The sequence below is a fragment of the Salvelinus alpinus genome, chromosome 28, assembly GCF_045679555.1.
Source record: "Salvelinus alpinus chromosome 28, SLU_Salpinus.1, whole genome shotgun sequence".
Lineage (NCBI taxonomy): Eukaryota > Metazoa > Chordata > Actinopteri > Salmoniformes > Salmonidae > Salvelinus > Salvelinus alpinus.
The window spans coordinates 41,078,450-41,094,628 of NC_092113.1; the positions used below are offsets into that span (position 1 = coordinate 41,078,450).

Consider the following 16,179-nt stretch of genomic DNA (forward strand, 5'->3'; position numbering starts at 1 on the left):
AACCACGTTTCCATCCACACTTTATTTAACCTCAACCACTTTTCCATCCACAGTTTATTTAACCTCAACCACGTTTCCATCCACAGTTTATTTAACCTCAACCACGTTTCCATCCACACTTTATTTAACCTCAACCACGTTTCCATCCACAGTTTATTTAACCTCAACCACGTTTCCATCCACAGTTTATTTAACCTCAACCACGTTTCCATCCACACTTTATTTAACCTCAACCACGTTTCCATCCACACTTTATTTAACCTCAACCACGTTTCCATCCACACTTTATTTAACCTCAACCACGTTTCCATCCACAGTTTATAAACCGGATTAAAATAAAAAATTAAAAGACAGCTGTGATGGAAACAGGAAGTTTTGGTACAGTCGTATAAATTCCGATAATTTGTTTATTTCGAAATGGTTGGGATCTGCAAAATTCAATATGTGAGAAATGGCGGTGGAAACGCCTTTACGCGCAAATATTATAATACATGCAATGATATGGTGTTGTGGTCCTCCCACTACGACTCAGGAAACCATGCAATTTATTAGACTCTAGATCTCAAACTCATCACTCACAACCAACTGACACACTCACTATAGATACCCGCTGCCACAACTAAATATAAGCTATGCTGATCCTACAATGGCGCCAGAGGAGATGGCTGCCGTATTATGGGCTCCTAACCAATTGTGCTATTGTGTGTGTGTTTTCTCACATTTATTTTGTAACTTATTTTGTACATAATGTTTCTGCCACCGTCTCTTATGAACGGAAAGCGCTTCAGGACAGCGATTACTCACCTCGTACTGGACCAAGAAATTGTCTGAGTTGGACTAGAAGGATTTACTTCAGACAACGGACAAGGCCCAAATCCCCGTCATTTGCATAAAGAAGAAACTGAGATATTGGGGACTTAGGTCGGGGTGCCTTGTAAGGATCCGACAGCGAGTGGGTAATCCACCTCTACCATCAGTAATATTAGCCAACGTGCAATCATTGGATAACAAACTGGATGAGCTCTGATCAAGACTATCCTACCAACGGTACATTAAAAACTGTAATATCTTATGTTTCACCGAGTCGTAGCTGAACGACAACATAGGTTTTCGGTGCATCAACAAGATAGAACAGCTGCCTCCGGTAAGACAAAAGGTGGCGGTCTGTGTCTATTTGTCAATAACAGCTGGTGCACGACATCTAATATAAAGGAAGTCTCTAGGTTTTGCTCGCCCTTTTATTCATTTACTTTTCTGCTCTTTTGCACACCAGTATCTCTACTTGATCACATGCGCACATGATCATCTGATGATTTATCACTCCAGTGTTAATCTGCTAAATTCTAATTATTAGATTTATTGCCTACCTCCTCATGCCTTTTGCACACATTGTATATAGATTCTCTTTTTTCTACCATGTTATTGACTTGTTTATTGTTTACTCTCTGCTATGCTTTATCTTGGCCAGGTCGCAGTTGCAAATGAGAACTTGTTCTCAACTAGCCTACCTGGTTAAATAAAGGTGAAATAAAAAATAATAAATAAAACATCAACACCATTATCCCAGAAACCCTAGACCCATTCCAATTTCCATACCGCCCTAACAGATCCACAGACAAAAGGAACACCTATGTGAGAATGCTGTTCATTGACTACAGCTCAGCGTTCAACACCATAGTGCCCTCCAAGCTCATCACTAAGCTAAGGACACTGGGACTAAACACCTCCCTCTGCAACTGGATCTTGGACTTCCTAACGGGCCGCCCCCAGGTGGTAAGGATAGGTAACATCTGCCACGCTGAACCTCAACACTGGGGCCCCTCGGGTGCGTGCTCAGTCCCCTCCTGTATTCCCTGTTCACCCATGACTGCATGGGCAAGCACAACTCCAACACCATCATTAAGTTTGCCGAGGACATAAGTGGTAACTGATCACCGACGACGATGAGACAGCTTATAGGGAGGAGGTCAGAGACCTGGCAGTGTGGTGCCAGGTTTACAACCTCTCCCTCAACGTGATCAAGAAATAAATGATTCTGGACAACAGGAAAAGGATGGCCGAGCACACCCCCATTCTCATCGACGGGGCTGTAGTGGAGCAGGTTGAGAGCTTCAAGTTCCTTGGTGTCCACATCACCAACAAACTATCATGGTCCAAACACACCAAGACAGTCGTGAAGAGGGCATGACAAAGCCTATTCCCCCTCAGAAGACTGAAAAGATTTGGCATGGGTCCTCAGATCCTCAAAAAGTTCTACAGCTGCACGAGAGAGCATCATGACTGGTTGCTCGGCCTCCGACAGCAAATGCACTACAGAGGGTAGTGCGTACGGCTCAGTAAATCACTAGGGTCAAGCTTCCTGCCATCCAGGACCTCTAAACCAGGCAGTGTCAGAGGAAGTCCCTAGAAATTGTCAAAGACTCCAGCCACCCAAGTCATAGACGGTTCTCTCTGCTACTGCACGTCAAGTGTTTCCAGAGCGCCACGTCTAGGTCCAAAAGGCTTCTAAACAGCTTCTACCCTCAAGCCATAAGACTCCTGAACAGCTAATCAAATGGCTACCTAGACTATTTGCATTGCCCCCCACCCCAATTTTTACGCTGCTGCTACTCTTTTTATTATCTATGCATAGTCACTTTACCTATATGTGCATATTATCCCAATCACATTGACTAACCTGTGCCCCTGTACATTGAACTGTACCGGTACCCCCTGTATATAGCCTCGTTACTGTTATTGTATTGTTGTTCTTTAATTATTTGTTATTTTTCTATTTTATTTTGTATTGTTACTTCAGTTTCTTTTAGTAAATACTTTCTTAACACGTATTTTTCTTATCTACATGGCTAAGGGCTTGTCAGAATTTCACTATTCGGTGGTGCATGTGGGATTTTTTTTTTAATTTGGATTTGGATACGTCACCTGTAGAGCTTCTGAATAATGAAATACTCGTATAACAATGACATTAGACAAGTATGTGTTTATAGTGCCTTCAGAACGTATTCATACCCCTTGATTTATTCCACATTATGCTTTTACAGCCTGAATTTAAAACGGATAAAATAAAAGTATAATCTCACCGATCTACACACAATACCCCATAATGAGAAAGTGAAAACATGTTTTTAGAATTCTTTTTAACTGTATTGACAATGAAATACAGAAATATCAAATTTACATAAGTAGTCACACCCCTGAGTAAATACTTGTTAGAATCACCTTTGGCAGTGATTACAGCTGTGAGTCTTTCTGGGTAAGTCTCTAAGAGCTTTGCACTCCTGGATTGTACAATATGTGCATGTTATTAAAAAAAATGAATTCTTCAACCTCAGTCAAATTGATCACTGCTAGACAGCCATTTTCAACTCTTGCCATACATTTTCAAGCAGAATTAAGTCAAAACTGTAACTAGGCCACTCAGGAACATTCGGCCTTGTGTTTTAGGTTATTGTCCTGCTGCAAGGTGAATTTGTCTCGCAGTTTCTGTTGGAAAGCAGACTGAACCAGGTTTTCCTCAAGGATTTTGCCTGTGCTTGGCTCTATTTTGTTTATTTTTTATCCTAAACTCCCTAGTCCTTGCCGCTGACAAGCATACCCATAACATGATGCAGCCACCACCATGCTTGAAAATATATAGTGGTACTCAGTGATGTTGGATTTGCCCCAAACAGAACACTTCATATTGAGGACATAAAGTTAATTTCTTTGCCACGAGACATTTCACCTTTTTATTAATTTGTTAACATTTCTATAAACATGATTCCACTTTGACATTATAGGGTATTGTGTGTAAGCCAGTGGCACACAATCTACATTTAATCAATTTTAAATTCAGGCTGTAACAGAACAAAATGTGGAAAAGTCAATGGGTGTGTGTACTTTCTGGAGGCTCTGAATGTGTTTATGCTTATGGTGCTTATGGTACACTACATGACCAAAAGTATGTGGACACTTGCTTGTCGAACATCTCATTACAAAATCATGTGCATTAATATGGAGTTGGTCCTCCCTTTGCTGCTATAACAGCCTCCACTCTTCTGGGAAGGCTTTCCACTAGATGTTGGAACATTGCTGCGGGGACTTGCTTCCATTCAGCCACGAGCATTTGTCAGGTAGGGCACTGATGTTGGGTGATTAGGCCTGGCTCGCAGTCAGCGTTCCAATTCATCCCAAAGGTGTTCCATGGGGTTGCGGTCAGGGTTCTGTGCAGGCCAGTCAAGTTCTTCCACGCTGATCTCGACAAACCATTTCTGTATGGATCTCGCTTTTTGCACGGGGGCATTGTCATGCTGAAACAGGAAAGGGCCTTCCCCAAACTGTTGCCACAAAGTTGGAAGCACATAATCCTTTAGAATTTCATTGTATGCTGTAGCGTTAAGATTTCCCTTCACTGGAACTAAGGGGCCTAGCCCAAACCATGAAAAACAGCCCCAGACTATTATTTATCATCCACCAAACTTTACAGTTGGCACTATTCATTCCTGGCATCCGCCAAACCCCGATTTGTCCGTCGGACTGCCAGATGGTTAAGCGTGAATCATTACTCCAGAGAACGCATTTCCACTGCTCCAGAGTCCAATGGTGGCGAGTTTTACACCACTCCAGCCAACGCTTGGCATTGAGCATGGTGATATTAGGCTTGTACGCGGCTGCTCTGCCATGGAAACCCATTTCATGAAGCTCCTAGCGAACCGTTATTGTGCTGACATTGTTTCTAGAGACGGTTTGGAACTCGGTACTGATTGTTGCAACCGAGGACAGACACGCTACGCACTTCAGTCCTCGGCGTTCCCGTTCTGTGAGCTTGTGTGGCCTACCACTTCGCGGTGAAGCCGTAGTTGCTCGTAGACGTTTCCACTTCACAATAACAGAACTTACAGTTGACGGGCACCTGTAGCAGTGCAGAAGTTTGCCGAACTGACTTTTTGGAAAGGTGGCATCCTATGATGTTGCCACGTTGAGTCACTGAGCTCTTCAGTAAGGCCATTCTACTACCAATGTTTGTCTATGGAGATTGCATGGTTGTGTGCTCGATTTTTATACATCTGTCAGCAACGGGTGTGGCTGAAATAGCCGAATCCACTAATTTGACAGGGTATCCACATACGTTTCTGTATATGTAGTGTGTTTATAGTGCTTGTGTGTTGACCAGTAAAACAAATGTCCTTTGCTTTTGTGTCTTGTGTTTCAGGGGGAAGTGTAACATTGCCCATTTCTCCGACATCTTTGCTGCCAGGGAGTTCAAAGCTCGCATCGACTCATTTTTCTACATCCTGGGATACAACCCAGAGACCAGGTAAGACTGTCTCTATAGACCTGGTAAGACTGTCTCTATTGGTTCTGATACAACCCAGAGACCAGGTAAGACTGTCTCTGACTATTGGTTCTGATACAACCCAGAGACCAGGTAAGACTGTCTCTATTGGTTCTGATCCAACCCAGAGACCAGGTAAGACTGTCTCTATTGGTTCTGATACAACCCAGAGACCAGGTAAGACTGTCTCTATTGGTTCTGATACAACCCAGAGACCTGGTAAGACTGAGTTGGTATGAATGTGACTAGTAATGCCAAGGTTGTGAGTTCAGCTCCCTCAGGGATCACATGCTGCAAGTCGCTTTGTATTAAAGTGTCTGCTAAGAGTTAAAGGCCCCATGTAGCTGTTTTTATATCAATATCAAATCATTTCTGGGTAAAAATGTGGTACCTTTTTTAGCGAAAAACTATTTCTCAAGCAAGAATTTTGTTAGCACTTTCTGGGAGGGGTCTGAGTGCAGAGGGGGAAACTGAAAACTGTTTTTTTTTTTAAATACCAACAAGTGAACTGATTAACTGACAGCCCTACTGTTAACTTATCTGTTAAGATAAGGGTTCAATTTATGAAAACATGTTTAAAATCACCACATAATGTCATAGGTCAGGGATCATCAACTAGATTCTGACTCTGGAAGATTTTCTTCTTCAGCTGATGGTCAAGGGGCCAGAATATAATTACAAATCATTTGTGGACTACAAATTCACTACTAGAAGCCCAAACAGATATCATATTTTAGTCAAACATAAACATTTCAAACCTTGCTTACATTTGTATACGATCACATTTTATTATGCGTGGGAATACTTGGGGAAACAGATTTCCAAAATTAAAATCACTGATTTCCAGGTGTTTTTACAGTGTTTTATGTCCAACAATGAAAATTCTCAAGAATTATTATTTATTGAATGTTTTTTCTATGAAAACTTTGAGGGGGGGGGGGGGAGCCAAAATAAAACCACCCCGTGGGTCATATTCAGACCGCGTGCTGCAATTTGGGAACACAAAGAAGCTTAAACGCTTGGTGTGTGCATAGAGCTACTGCTAACTGTTGTTACCCTGATATGGCTCCAGGCACTGATTATAGCTAAACGCTGTAGGATGCTGAATGCAAAATAGTCTTAAATTTGTAAACACAATGTGTTATTTATGGCTAGTATTTTATTAGGATCCCCATTAGCCACTGCAAAAACATCAGCTACTCTTCCTGGGATCCACATGAAACATGACATAATACGTAGCGTAGGACATTATTAGTGTAGGGTTGAAATACGTACATTTAAAACATCACACACAGCCTCCATATCAGTACATGCACGCATTATATTATTGCCAGATATAAAAACAGCCATTGGCATGATCAGAGGTAGATTTAGTATATTATTCATACATTATAAAATGGTGAATGTTACTTTATTCCCATTAACATGATAATGATGTATGTTAAATTAAGCTAACTTTTGAAGACATTTACATATAGTTAACTGCAAGGACCAATAGCTGTGTGATAAATGTTATGGTAATAACATTGTAATATTTTAAATACAGCCTGCCCTTTTCATGTTATAAATAACACAGCTTGTGATCAAATTTAACATTTTACTAGGAATGAACTCTTCCTGGAAATGCTTTGGCCTACATCTCAAAAGGAGTCATGAATTGTTCATGTAGCTTAATTAAATAAAAAATAAAATATTGAACCTTTATGTAACTAGACAAGTCAGTTAAGAACAAATTCTTATTTACAATGACGGCCTAGGAACAGTGGATTAACTGCGTTGTTCAGGGGCAGAACGACAGATTTTTACCTTTCATCCAGCAACGGTTACTGGCCCAATGATCTAACCACTAGGCTACCTGCCTCTAACCACTAGGCTACCTGCCTCTAACCACTAGGCTACCTGCCTCTAACCACTAGGCTACCTGCCTCTAACCACTAGGCTACCTGCCTCTAACCACTAGGCTACCTGGCTCTAACCACTAGGCTACCTGGCTCTCTCTAACCACTAGGCTACCTGGCTCTCTCTAACCACTAGGCTACCTGGCTCTCTCTAACCACTAGGCTACCTGGCTCTAACCACTAGGCTACCTGGCTCTAACCACTAGGCTACCTGCCTCTAACCACTAGGCTACCTGGCTCTAACCACTAGGCTACCTGCCTCTAACCACTAGGCTACCTGCCTCTAACCACTAGGCTACCTGCCTCTAACCACTAGGCTACCTGCCTCTAACCACTAGGCTACCTGCCTCTAACCACTAGGCTACCTGCCTCTAACCCCTAGGCTACCTGCCTCTAACCACTAGGCTACCTGCCTCTAACCACTAGGCTACCTGCTCTAACCACTAGGCTACCTGCTCTAACCACTAGGCTACCTGCCTCTAACCACTAGGCTACCTGGCTCTAACCACTAGGCTACCTGCTCTAACCACTAGGCTACCTGCCTCTAACCACTAGGCTACCTGCCTCTAACCACTAGGCTACCTGCCTCTAACCACTAGGCTACCTGCCTCTAACCACTAGGCTACCTGCCTCTAACCACTAGGCTACCTGCCTCTAACCACTAGGCTACCTGCCTCTAACCACTAGGCTACCTGCCTCTAACCACTAGGCTACCTGCCTCTAACCACTAGGCTACCTGCCTCTAACCACTAGGCTACCTGCCTCTAACCACTAGGCTACCTGCCTCTAACCACTAGGCTACCTGCCTCTAACCACTAGGCTACCTGCCTCTAACCACTAGGCTACCTGCCTCTAACCACTAGGCTACCTGCCTCTAACCACTAGGCTACCTGCTCTAACCACTAGGCTTAATCCCTAAAAGGCTCAGGTATTGGTGTCAGGATTTAAATCTTTTCATAGCCTACAGATTAAACTGACATTTGATTTAGCCCATAAGGTCTGTGTCATGCACTTTAACCACACACACACACACATCGTCCGGTATTATTTAAAAAATAATAAATATATAAAGTAACAATATACAGTATGTACCCACACTTTAGCTACACGGTAACAATGTATCCACACTGTATCTATGTAACAATATACATACAGTGTGTACCCACACTTTAGCTACACGGTAACAATGTATCCACACTGTAGTGTAGTTTGCACTTTATCGCCTGTGTGCTCCTTTTTGTGTTGGGAATCAGGCGATACAATGTAGCAACTGCATGGCTGGTAGCTAGAAAATCCACATCAGTTGCTGTGCTGCCTCCCTATTTCCTACCACCGCTGTTGTTAGTCTGGAACCCCCTAGTTCAGAGCCAGGGCCCCAGTCTACCCTGCCCCTCCCTCTCCTCCCCAGCTTTGCTTGTTTGGTATGCTGAGCGTTGTGTCTGTTGTCTGCAGCTTGTAGTTACATTCCAATGGCCTTGCTTATTATAGACCAGACATACATTCGAGAGGGGTTCTTGATTCCGTATCCTGTCTGCACGCGTGTGTGTCAGGTCTTAACACATGCTCCGTTGTGTGTGTGTGTGTGTGTGTGTGGTAGAAACGGTAGCTAGGCTGAGGTCACAGCACAAGCTCAGTGGAAACATTGTCGGAGACTCGAACCAAGCGCGTTGCGTGGTCCTCCATTTTGAGCACCTAGCAATAGGTGGGAAGGAACAGAGTGAGTTGATTTCACTAACGACCACTACAGTTCTAGACAAACTGTCCACGTCCGACCGTTAGAGATCGGTGTCAGAAATGGACGACTTCTTCGCCCCGCGGAGGTAGGTTGATAAATATATTCACATGTCACCGTTAATCCGTTAACCGTTAACCGTTTAATTCCGTGAGTAGTTTTCTGAGACAGTCTTGAGTAACGTTAGTAGCTACTCGCTACTACTCAGAATGAATTTCACTATACACCGAGTGTAATTTGTCACAGATATCGTAAGAATATGCATGTCTTATCATAGTTTAATTTTAGCGGTTACTATCCGTGCACGGTGCATATCCCTGCCAATCTTACCTTGCGTGAAGGTAAATCGCGAACCGAACGTGCTATGTTGTAACAATTCGGCTTAAGTAACGGTACATAACGGCGAAGCACTACCCTTTGTAACCCATATGAGCAAGCTAACTTTTTCTCCCTTATTTTTGTTGCCATAGGAGATATAACAGAAGCAAGGCTTGTGCGGACTCCATTTTGCAGTGTGCTTGTATTTACAATCGAGCCGACATGGCAGCCCTGAGAAGCTTTGTGCACTCTCTCGTTGGCTGAGAAATACGATCATGTCAAAGAAAGAGCGCTGTAGGTGCTAAAGGAGACTGAGTGTGTGGTTGATTAGAAAAGTTGACCATTTTTTGTAATATTATGACAGCGTTTACAGTCGTGCGAGGATTGGACGGAATTGATGGAAGGGGGCGGGGTTTGTCTTGATTACTGTGGTGCAGTGTAAAGTTACACCATGCTGACTCAGACTGTTCTTGTTTTGGTTCAGAAAGCATACAGTAATACAGAAGAATAATACAAAGTTACCTTTTTGGTCTTTTATATATGTCATTTTCTATTTTAGACCACATGAAATATGTTGATCGCAATTCCTGTTGTACAGGACTTGACTATAGACGTTTTTGTTTTTATTTAACCGTTATTTTAACTAGGCATAGAAGTTCTTACAATACAAAAATATACACAGATTTGAAACAGTGTTTCAAGACTGTTGGATAGCTACATTTTAATATTTATGCATATTCAAGGTCAGGTATAATAATATGATAACATTTAATATATTATCAGATATTACTTTCCTAGAATATTACTCATGACATGCATAAGGAAATGTACCCCAATCCCTTACATATTTTTAATAAATGGATTGATAAATAAATGGGTTCATTTAAAGTGTACACTTTTCAACTCATTGATTCCTCCCTTCTCCAAATATAACATTTATAGAATTCAACTAAACATATATTGTCTCAAAACAAAGTAATTATGGTTCATTAGTCCCTCACCTGTCTTCCTTACTATGTCCTGTCAGACTGCCCAGTAACCCAGTGTGGGGGATTAGTCCCTCACCTGCCTTCCTTACTATGTCCTGTCAGACTGCCCAGTAACCCAGTGTGGGGGATTAGTCCCTCACATGCCTTCCTTACTATGTCCTGTCAGACTGCCCAGTAACCCAGTGTGGGGGATTAGTCCCTCACCTGTCTTCCTTACTATGTCCTGTCAGACTGCCCAGTAACCCAGTGTGGGGGATTTGGTACCTCACCTGCCTTCCTTACTATGTCCTGTCAGACTGCCCAGTAACCCAGTGTGGGGGATTAGTCCCTCACCTGTCTTCCTTACTATGTCCTGTCAGACTGCCCAGTAACCCAGTGTGGGGGATTTGGTACCTCACCTGTCTTCCTTACTATGTCCTGTCAGACTGCCCAGTAACCCAGTGTGGGGGATTAGTCCCTCACCTGTCTTCCTTACTATGTCCTGTCAGACTGCCCAGTAACCCAGTGTGGGGGATTAGTCCCTCACCTGTCTTCCTTACTATGTCCTGTCAGACTGCCCAGTAACCCAGTGTGGGGGATTAGTCCCTCACCTGTCTTCCTTACTATGTCCTGTCAGACTGCCCAGTAACCCAGTGTGGGGGATTAGTCCCTCACCTGTCTTCCTTACTATGTCCTGTCAGACTGCCCAGTAACCCAGTGTGGGGGATTAGTCCCTCACCTGTCTTCCTTACTATGTCCTGTCAGACTGCCCAGTAACCCAGTGTGGGGGATTAGTCCCTCACCTGTCTTCCTTACTATGTCCTGTCAGACTGCCCAGTAACCCAGTGTGGGGGATTAGTCCCTCACCTGTCTTCCTTACTATGTCCTGTCAGACTGCCCAGTAACCCAGTGTGGGGGATTAGTCCCTCACCTGTCTTCCTTACTATGTCCTGTCAGACTGCCCAGTAACCCAGTGTGGGGGATTAGTCCCTCACCTGTCTTCCTTACTATGTCCTGTCAGACTGCCCAGTAACCCAGTGTGGGGGATTAGTCCCTCACCTGCCTTCCTTACTATGTCCTGTCAGACTGCCCAGTAACCCAGTGTGGGGGATTAGTCCCTCACCTGCCTTCCTTACTATGTCCTGTCAGACTGCCCAGTAACCCAGTGTGGGGGATTTGGTACCTCACCTGTCTTCCTTACTATGTCCTGTCAGACTGCCCAGTAACCCAGTGTGGGGGATTAGTCCCTCACCTGCCTTCCTTACTATGTCCTGTCAGACTGCCCAGTAACCCAGTGTGGGGGATTTGGTACCTCACCTGTCTTCCTTACTATGTCCTGTCAGACTGCCCAGTAACCCAGTGTGGGGGATTAGTCCCTCACCTGCCTTCCTTACTATGTCCTGTCAGACTGCCCAGTAACCCAGTGTGGGGGATTAGTCCCTCACCTGTCTTCCTTACTATGTCCTGTCAGACTGCCCAGTAACCCAGTGTGGGGGATTAGTCCCTCACCTGTCTTCCTTACTATGTCCTGTCAGACTGCCCAGTAACCCAGTGTGGGGGATTAGTCCCTCACCTGTCTTCCTTACTATGTCCTGTCAGACTGCCCAGTAACCCAGTGTGGGGGATTAGTCCCTCACCTGTCTTCCTTACTATGTCCTGTCAGACTGCCCAGTAACCCAGTGTGGGGGATTAGTCCCTCACCTGCCTTCCTTACTATGTCCTGACAGACTGCCCAGTAACCCAGTGTGGGGGATTAGTCCCTCACCTGCCTTCCTTACTATGTCCTGTCAGACTGCCCAGTAACCCAGTGTGGGGGATTAGTCCCTCACCTGCCTTCCTTACTATGTCCTGTCAGACTGCCCAGTAACCCAGTGTGGGGGATTAGTCCCTCACATGCCTTCCTTACTATGTCCTGTCAGACTGCCCAGTAACCCAGTGTGGGGGATTAGTCCCTCACCTGTCTTCCTTACTATGTCCTGTCAGACTGCCCAGTAACCCAGTGTGGGGGATTTGGTACCTCACCTGTCTGTCTTCCTTACTATGTCCTGTCAGACTGCCCAGTAACCCAGTGTGGGGGATTAGTCCCTCACCTGCCTTCCTTACTATGTCCTGTCAGACTGCCCAGTAACCCAGTGTGGGGGATTTGGTACCTCACCTGTCTTCCTTACTATGTCCTGTCAGACTGCCCAGTAACCCAGTGTGGGGGATTAGTCCCTCACCTGCCTTCCTTACTATGTCCTGTCAGACTGCCCAGTAACCCAGTGTGGGGGATTAGTCCCTCACATGCCTTCCTTACTATGTCCTGTCAGACTGCCCAGTAACCCAGTGTGGGGGATTTGGTACCTCACCTGTCTTCCTTACTATGTCCTGTCAGACTGCCCAGTAACCCAGTGTGGGGGATTAGTCCCTCACCTGCCTTCCTTACTATGTCCTGTCAGACTGCCCAGTAACCCAGTGTGGGGGATTTGGTACCTCACCTGTCTTCCTTACTATGTCCTGTCAGACTGCCCAGTAACCCAGTGTGGGGGATTTGGTACCTCACCTCTACATCTCACTTAATTGTATTTTTCCCTGGTCTTACACCAATTATATAAATATTTTTAAAGGTTTACACACCTTCATGCTGTAACACACCTCTAATATAACATTGTAGGCGTGTAATTATATTGTATGGCCTGGTTGACTTCCTAAAAGGATTGTTAAAACTACAGGTAAGGGTTAGTCGACGAGGGGCTGTGAGTTCTATGGAAAATAATAAACGACATGGAAGGTGTGTTGCACGGAGTGGCATTATTTTCCAGAGAACGCATAGAGCCCCGAGTTGATTATCCCTTTTATACCATGGATATACGTTTACAAATTTACCACTACAAATGTGTTCAACAATCCACTGAAGTTGATAGCAAGTTTACTAGATAGTTACAGTAGTTGCCTTGGTAACCAAACATACTTGCTAGTTTTGCTAACCAAACCATCAGTCCTTGCTTGCTATTATGAAAATTGAATGCCAATAATGTTTTAAATTTGCCATATGCATTCAAAAGCAGCTCAAACATAGGCTGTAAGAATGAACTATAGCCATTGAATTCTACAGTGTTGATTCACTGTTTTTTAGGGAAATAATGCACACTCTAGAATGCCTTTCAAGCCAATCAGAAAAGAGTATTCAACAATGCCATGGTATCCACCTCATTTTCAATGGGCACAACCAAACAACGGAAGTGGTGGATTCGACTTCCGCTTTACTTCCCTACTGCAGTGTGCTGGTGGCAAACTTGCCAGAGTAAATTATTTGAAGGAGTCAATTTCTAGAATATTAAGGTCAAGTAAGTGTAATTTTTATATTTATTTAATTCAGTTTCGCTAACGTTAGCTAGACCTACTAGTAGACTAGTTCTGTTGTGATAATAACGCTAGCTAGATTTACTAGTAGGCTAGTTCTGTTGTGATAATAACGTTAGCTAGACCTACTAGTAGGCTAGTTCTGTTGTGATAATAATATTAGCTAGACCTACTAGTAGGCTAGTTCTGTTGTGATAATAACGTTAGCTAGACCTACTAGTAGGCTAGTTCTGTTGTGATAATAACGTTAGCTAGACCTACTAGTAGGCTAGTTCTGTTGTGATAATAACGTTAGCTAGACCTACTAGTAGGCTAGTTCTGTTGTGATAATAACGCTAGCTAGACCTACTAGTAGACCAGTTCTGTTGTGATAATAACACTAGCTAGACCTACTAGTAGGCTAGTTCTGTTGTGATAATAACACTAGCTAGACCTACTAGTAGGCTAGTTCTGTTGTGATAATAACGTTGTTGTCAGAGTTATGGGCCATCCATCAAACCAATAAGTGTAATGATAGACTACATAACTACACAACGTTGGTTAGCATCCACACTAGAGGAAAGTTTTCTACAGTCCTACACCTGTCAATCAACTGATCAACGCATCCTACTGCACACTGCCTGTTAATAAGGTGGTAACACAAGACCATTCACGAGGTCTCTAACACACAGATACTGGTTCAGACCAATCACGAGGTCTCTAACACACAGATACTGGTTCAGACCAATCACGAGGTCTCTAACACACATATACTGGTTCAGACCATTCATGAGGTCTCTAACACACAGATACTGGTTCAGACCATTCATGAGGTCAATAAAACTCACAGATACTGGTTCAGACCATTCATGAGGTCAATAAAACTCACAGATACTGGTTCAGGCCATTCATGAGGTCAATAAAACACACAGATACTGGTTCAGACCATTCATGAGGTCAATAAAACACACAGATACTGGATCAGACCATTCATGATGTCAATAAAACTCACAGAAACTGGTTCAGACCATTCACAAGGTCTATAAAACACACATTAACTGGTTCAGACCATTCACGAGGTCTATAAAACACACAGATAATGGTTCAGACCATTTTATTTCTTTCAGGGTGTGTTCATTGTCATAGTGACAACTGCAAATACTACTTAAATGTAGGCTACATGTAGGCCTAATGGAAAATAATATAGTATATAATATAGCTAGTATTTAAATGTAGCAATTCAACAGCAAACACTGTTTAGCCTGCGCGTCTTTTTCGTTGCTCAAGTGGTTTGCAAGTAATTTCGAATGGTTGGTAATGCCTTTGTGTCTTTTCCACTGTTTTTTACATCACTGTCTGTCCTGTGCAACTATATAAACGTAACATGCAACAATTTCAAAGTTTATACTGAGTTACAGTTCACATAAGGAAATAAGTCAATTGAAATAAATTCATTAGGCTCTAATCTATGGATTTCACATGACTGTGCAGGGGCGTGGCCATGGGAGGGCATAGGCCCACCCACTTTGGCAGCCAGTCCCACCCACTGAGGAGCCAGGCCCAGGCCCAGCCAATCAGAATTAGTTTTTACCCACTAAAGAGCTTTTTTACAGACATAAATACTCCTCAGCGCACGAAAAGTGATCCCACCAATGCATTTTATCCCTTAACAGTCCCTAACAACTCTGCACCCCTTTATTTCTGTCTCTACTTTGCACTTTCTTCCACCGCAAACCAACCATTCCATTGTTTTTTTAGTTTTTATTTTACGTGCTGTGTTGTACTCACTTCGCCTCCATGGCCTTTTATATTTTTATTTATTTATACATATATTTGTTTGCCTTCACCTCCCTTATCTCACCTCACTTGCTCACATTGTATATAGACTTATTTATTTTTTTTTTCACTGTATTATTGACTATATGTTGTTTTACTCCATGTGTAACTATGTGTTGTTGTATGTGTCGAACTGCTTTGCTTTATCTTGGCCAGGTCGCAATTGTAAATGAGAACGTGTTCTCAATTTGCCTACCTGGTTAAATAAAGGTTAAATAAAAATAAATAAAAAAATAACATGCATTTTCTATGCTGTAGGCCTGTTTTATCTTCAGCAATTAGCAAAACCAAGCCTGCTTCTTTCCCCGAATAGACTATTAGGCCTAGAATAAGTGTCTTATAGATGTTACTAAAGCTTTTCCTGTGTAGCCTATGGCCCAAGGGTAGAAACCCTCTTCCTGGAGATCTGCAGCTACTGCTTGAGCTGTGTTCGAGTACTCAAACTAACCGCACTAACCTTACTATTTGTGACGCAAACTGAGTATATAGTATGCTTATTGGTCATAGTATGGATATAGTATGACAAAAGTTCCCGGATGTCGTACCAAATTCATAAAAAATACTAATTATACATTGTGGACACTTTTTCTGTACTTTTATGGCCCATAATGCAATTCTTCAGAAAATGGGCGTGGATTCGCAACATTTTCAGATTTGAAGAAAATGGCGGAAAATATTCAGCCTAAGTCCGACGAGAGCAGATACAAATTCATTGCTTTAACTAATTATGACAAATGTTAAGATATTGAGCAATGTAATAAAGTAATGACTTTTCAAACAAGTTACACGTTA

The 16,179-nt window shown here is 43.1% G+C and overlaps 1 protein-coding gene across 9 annotated transcripts in view; it reads left to right on the forward strand.

Moving 5' to 3' along the window:
• Positions 1-16,179, forward strand: part of rerea (arginine-glutamic acid dipeptide (RE) repeats a) — a 346,416-nt gene that overhangs the window by 230,068 nt on the left and 100,169 nt on the right. For 8 of the 9 annotated variants that reach the window (XR_011671486.1, XM_071373178.1, XM_071373177.1 and 5 more), the window contains one exon: positions 5,192-5,296. Coding sequence is in view for 8 of the 9 variants with exons in the window: in XM_071373178.1 (XP_071229279.1) it covers positions 5,192-5,296 (105 nt within the window). In the remaining variant the exon portion in view is untranslated. Of the gene's footprint in view, positions 1-5,191; positions 5,297-8,638; positions 9,033-16,179 lie in introns of those variants that run through there. The other variant, XM_071373184.1, reaches the window with a different exon arrangement.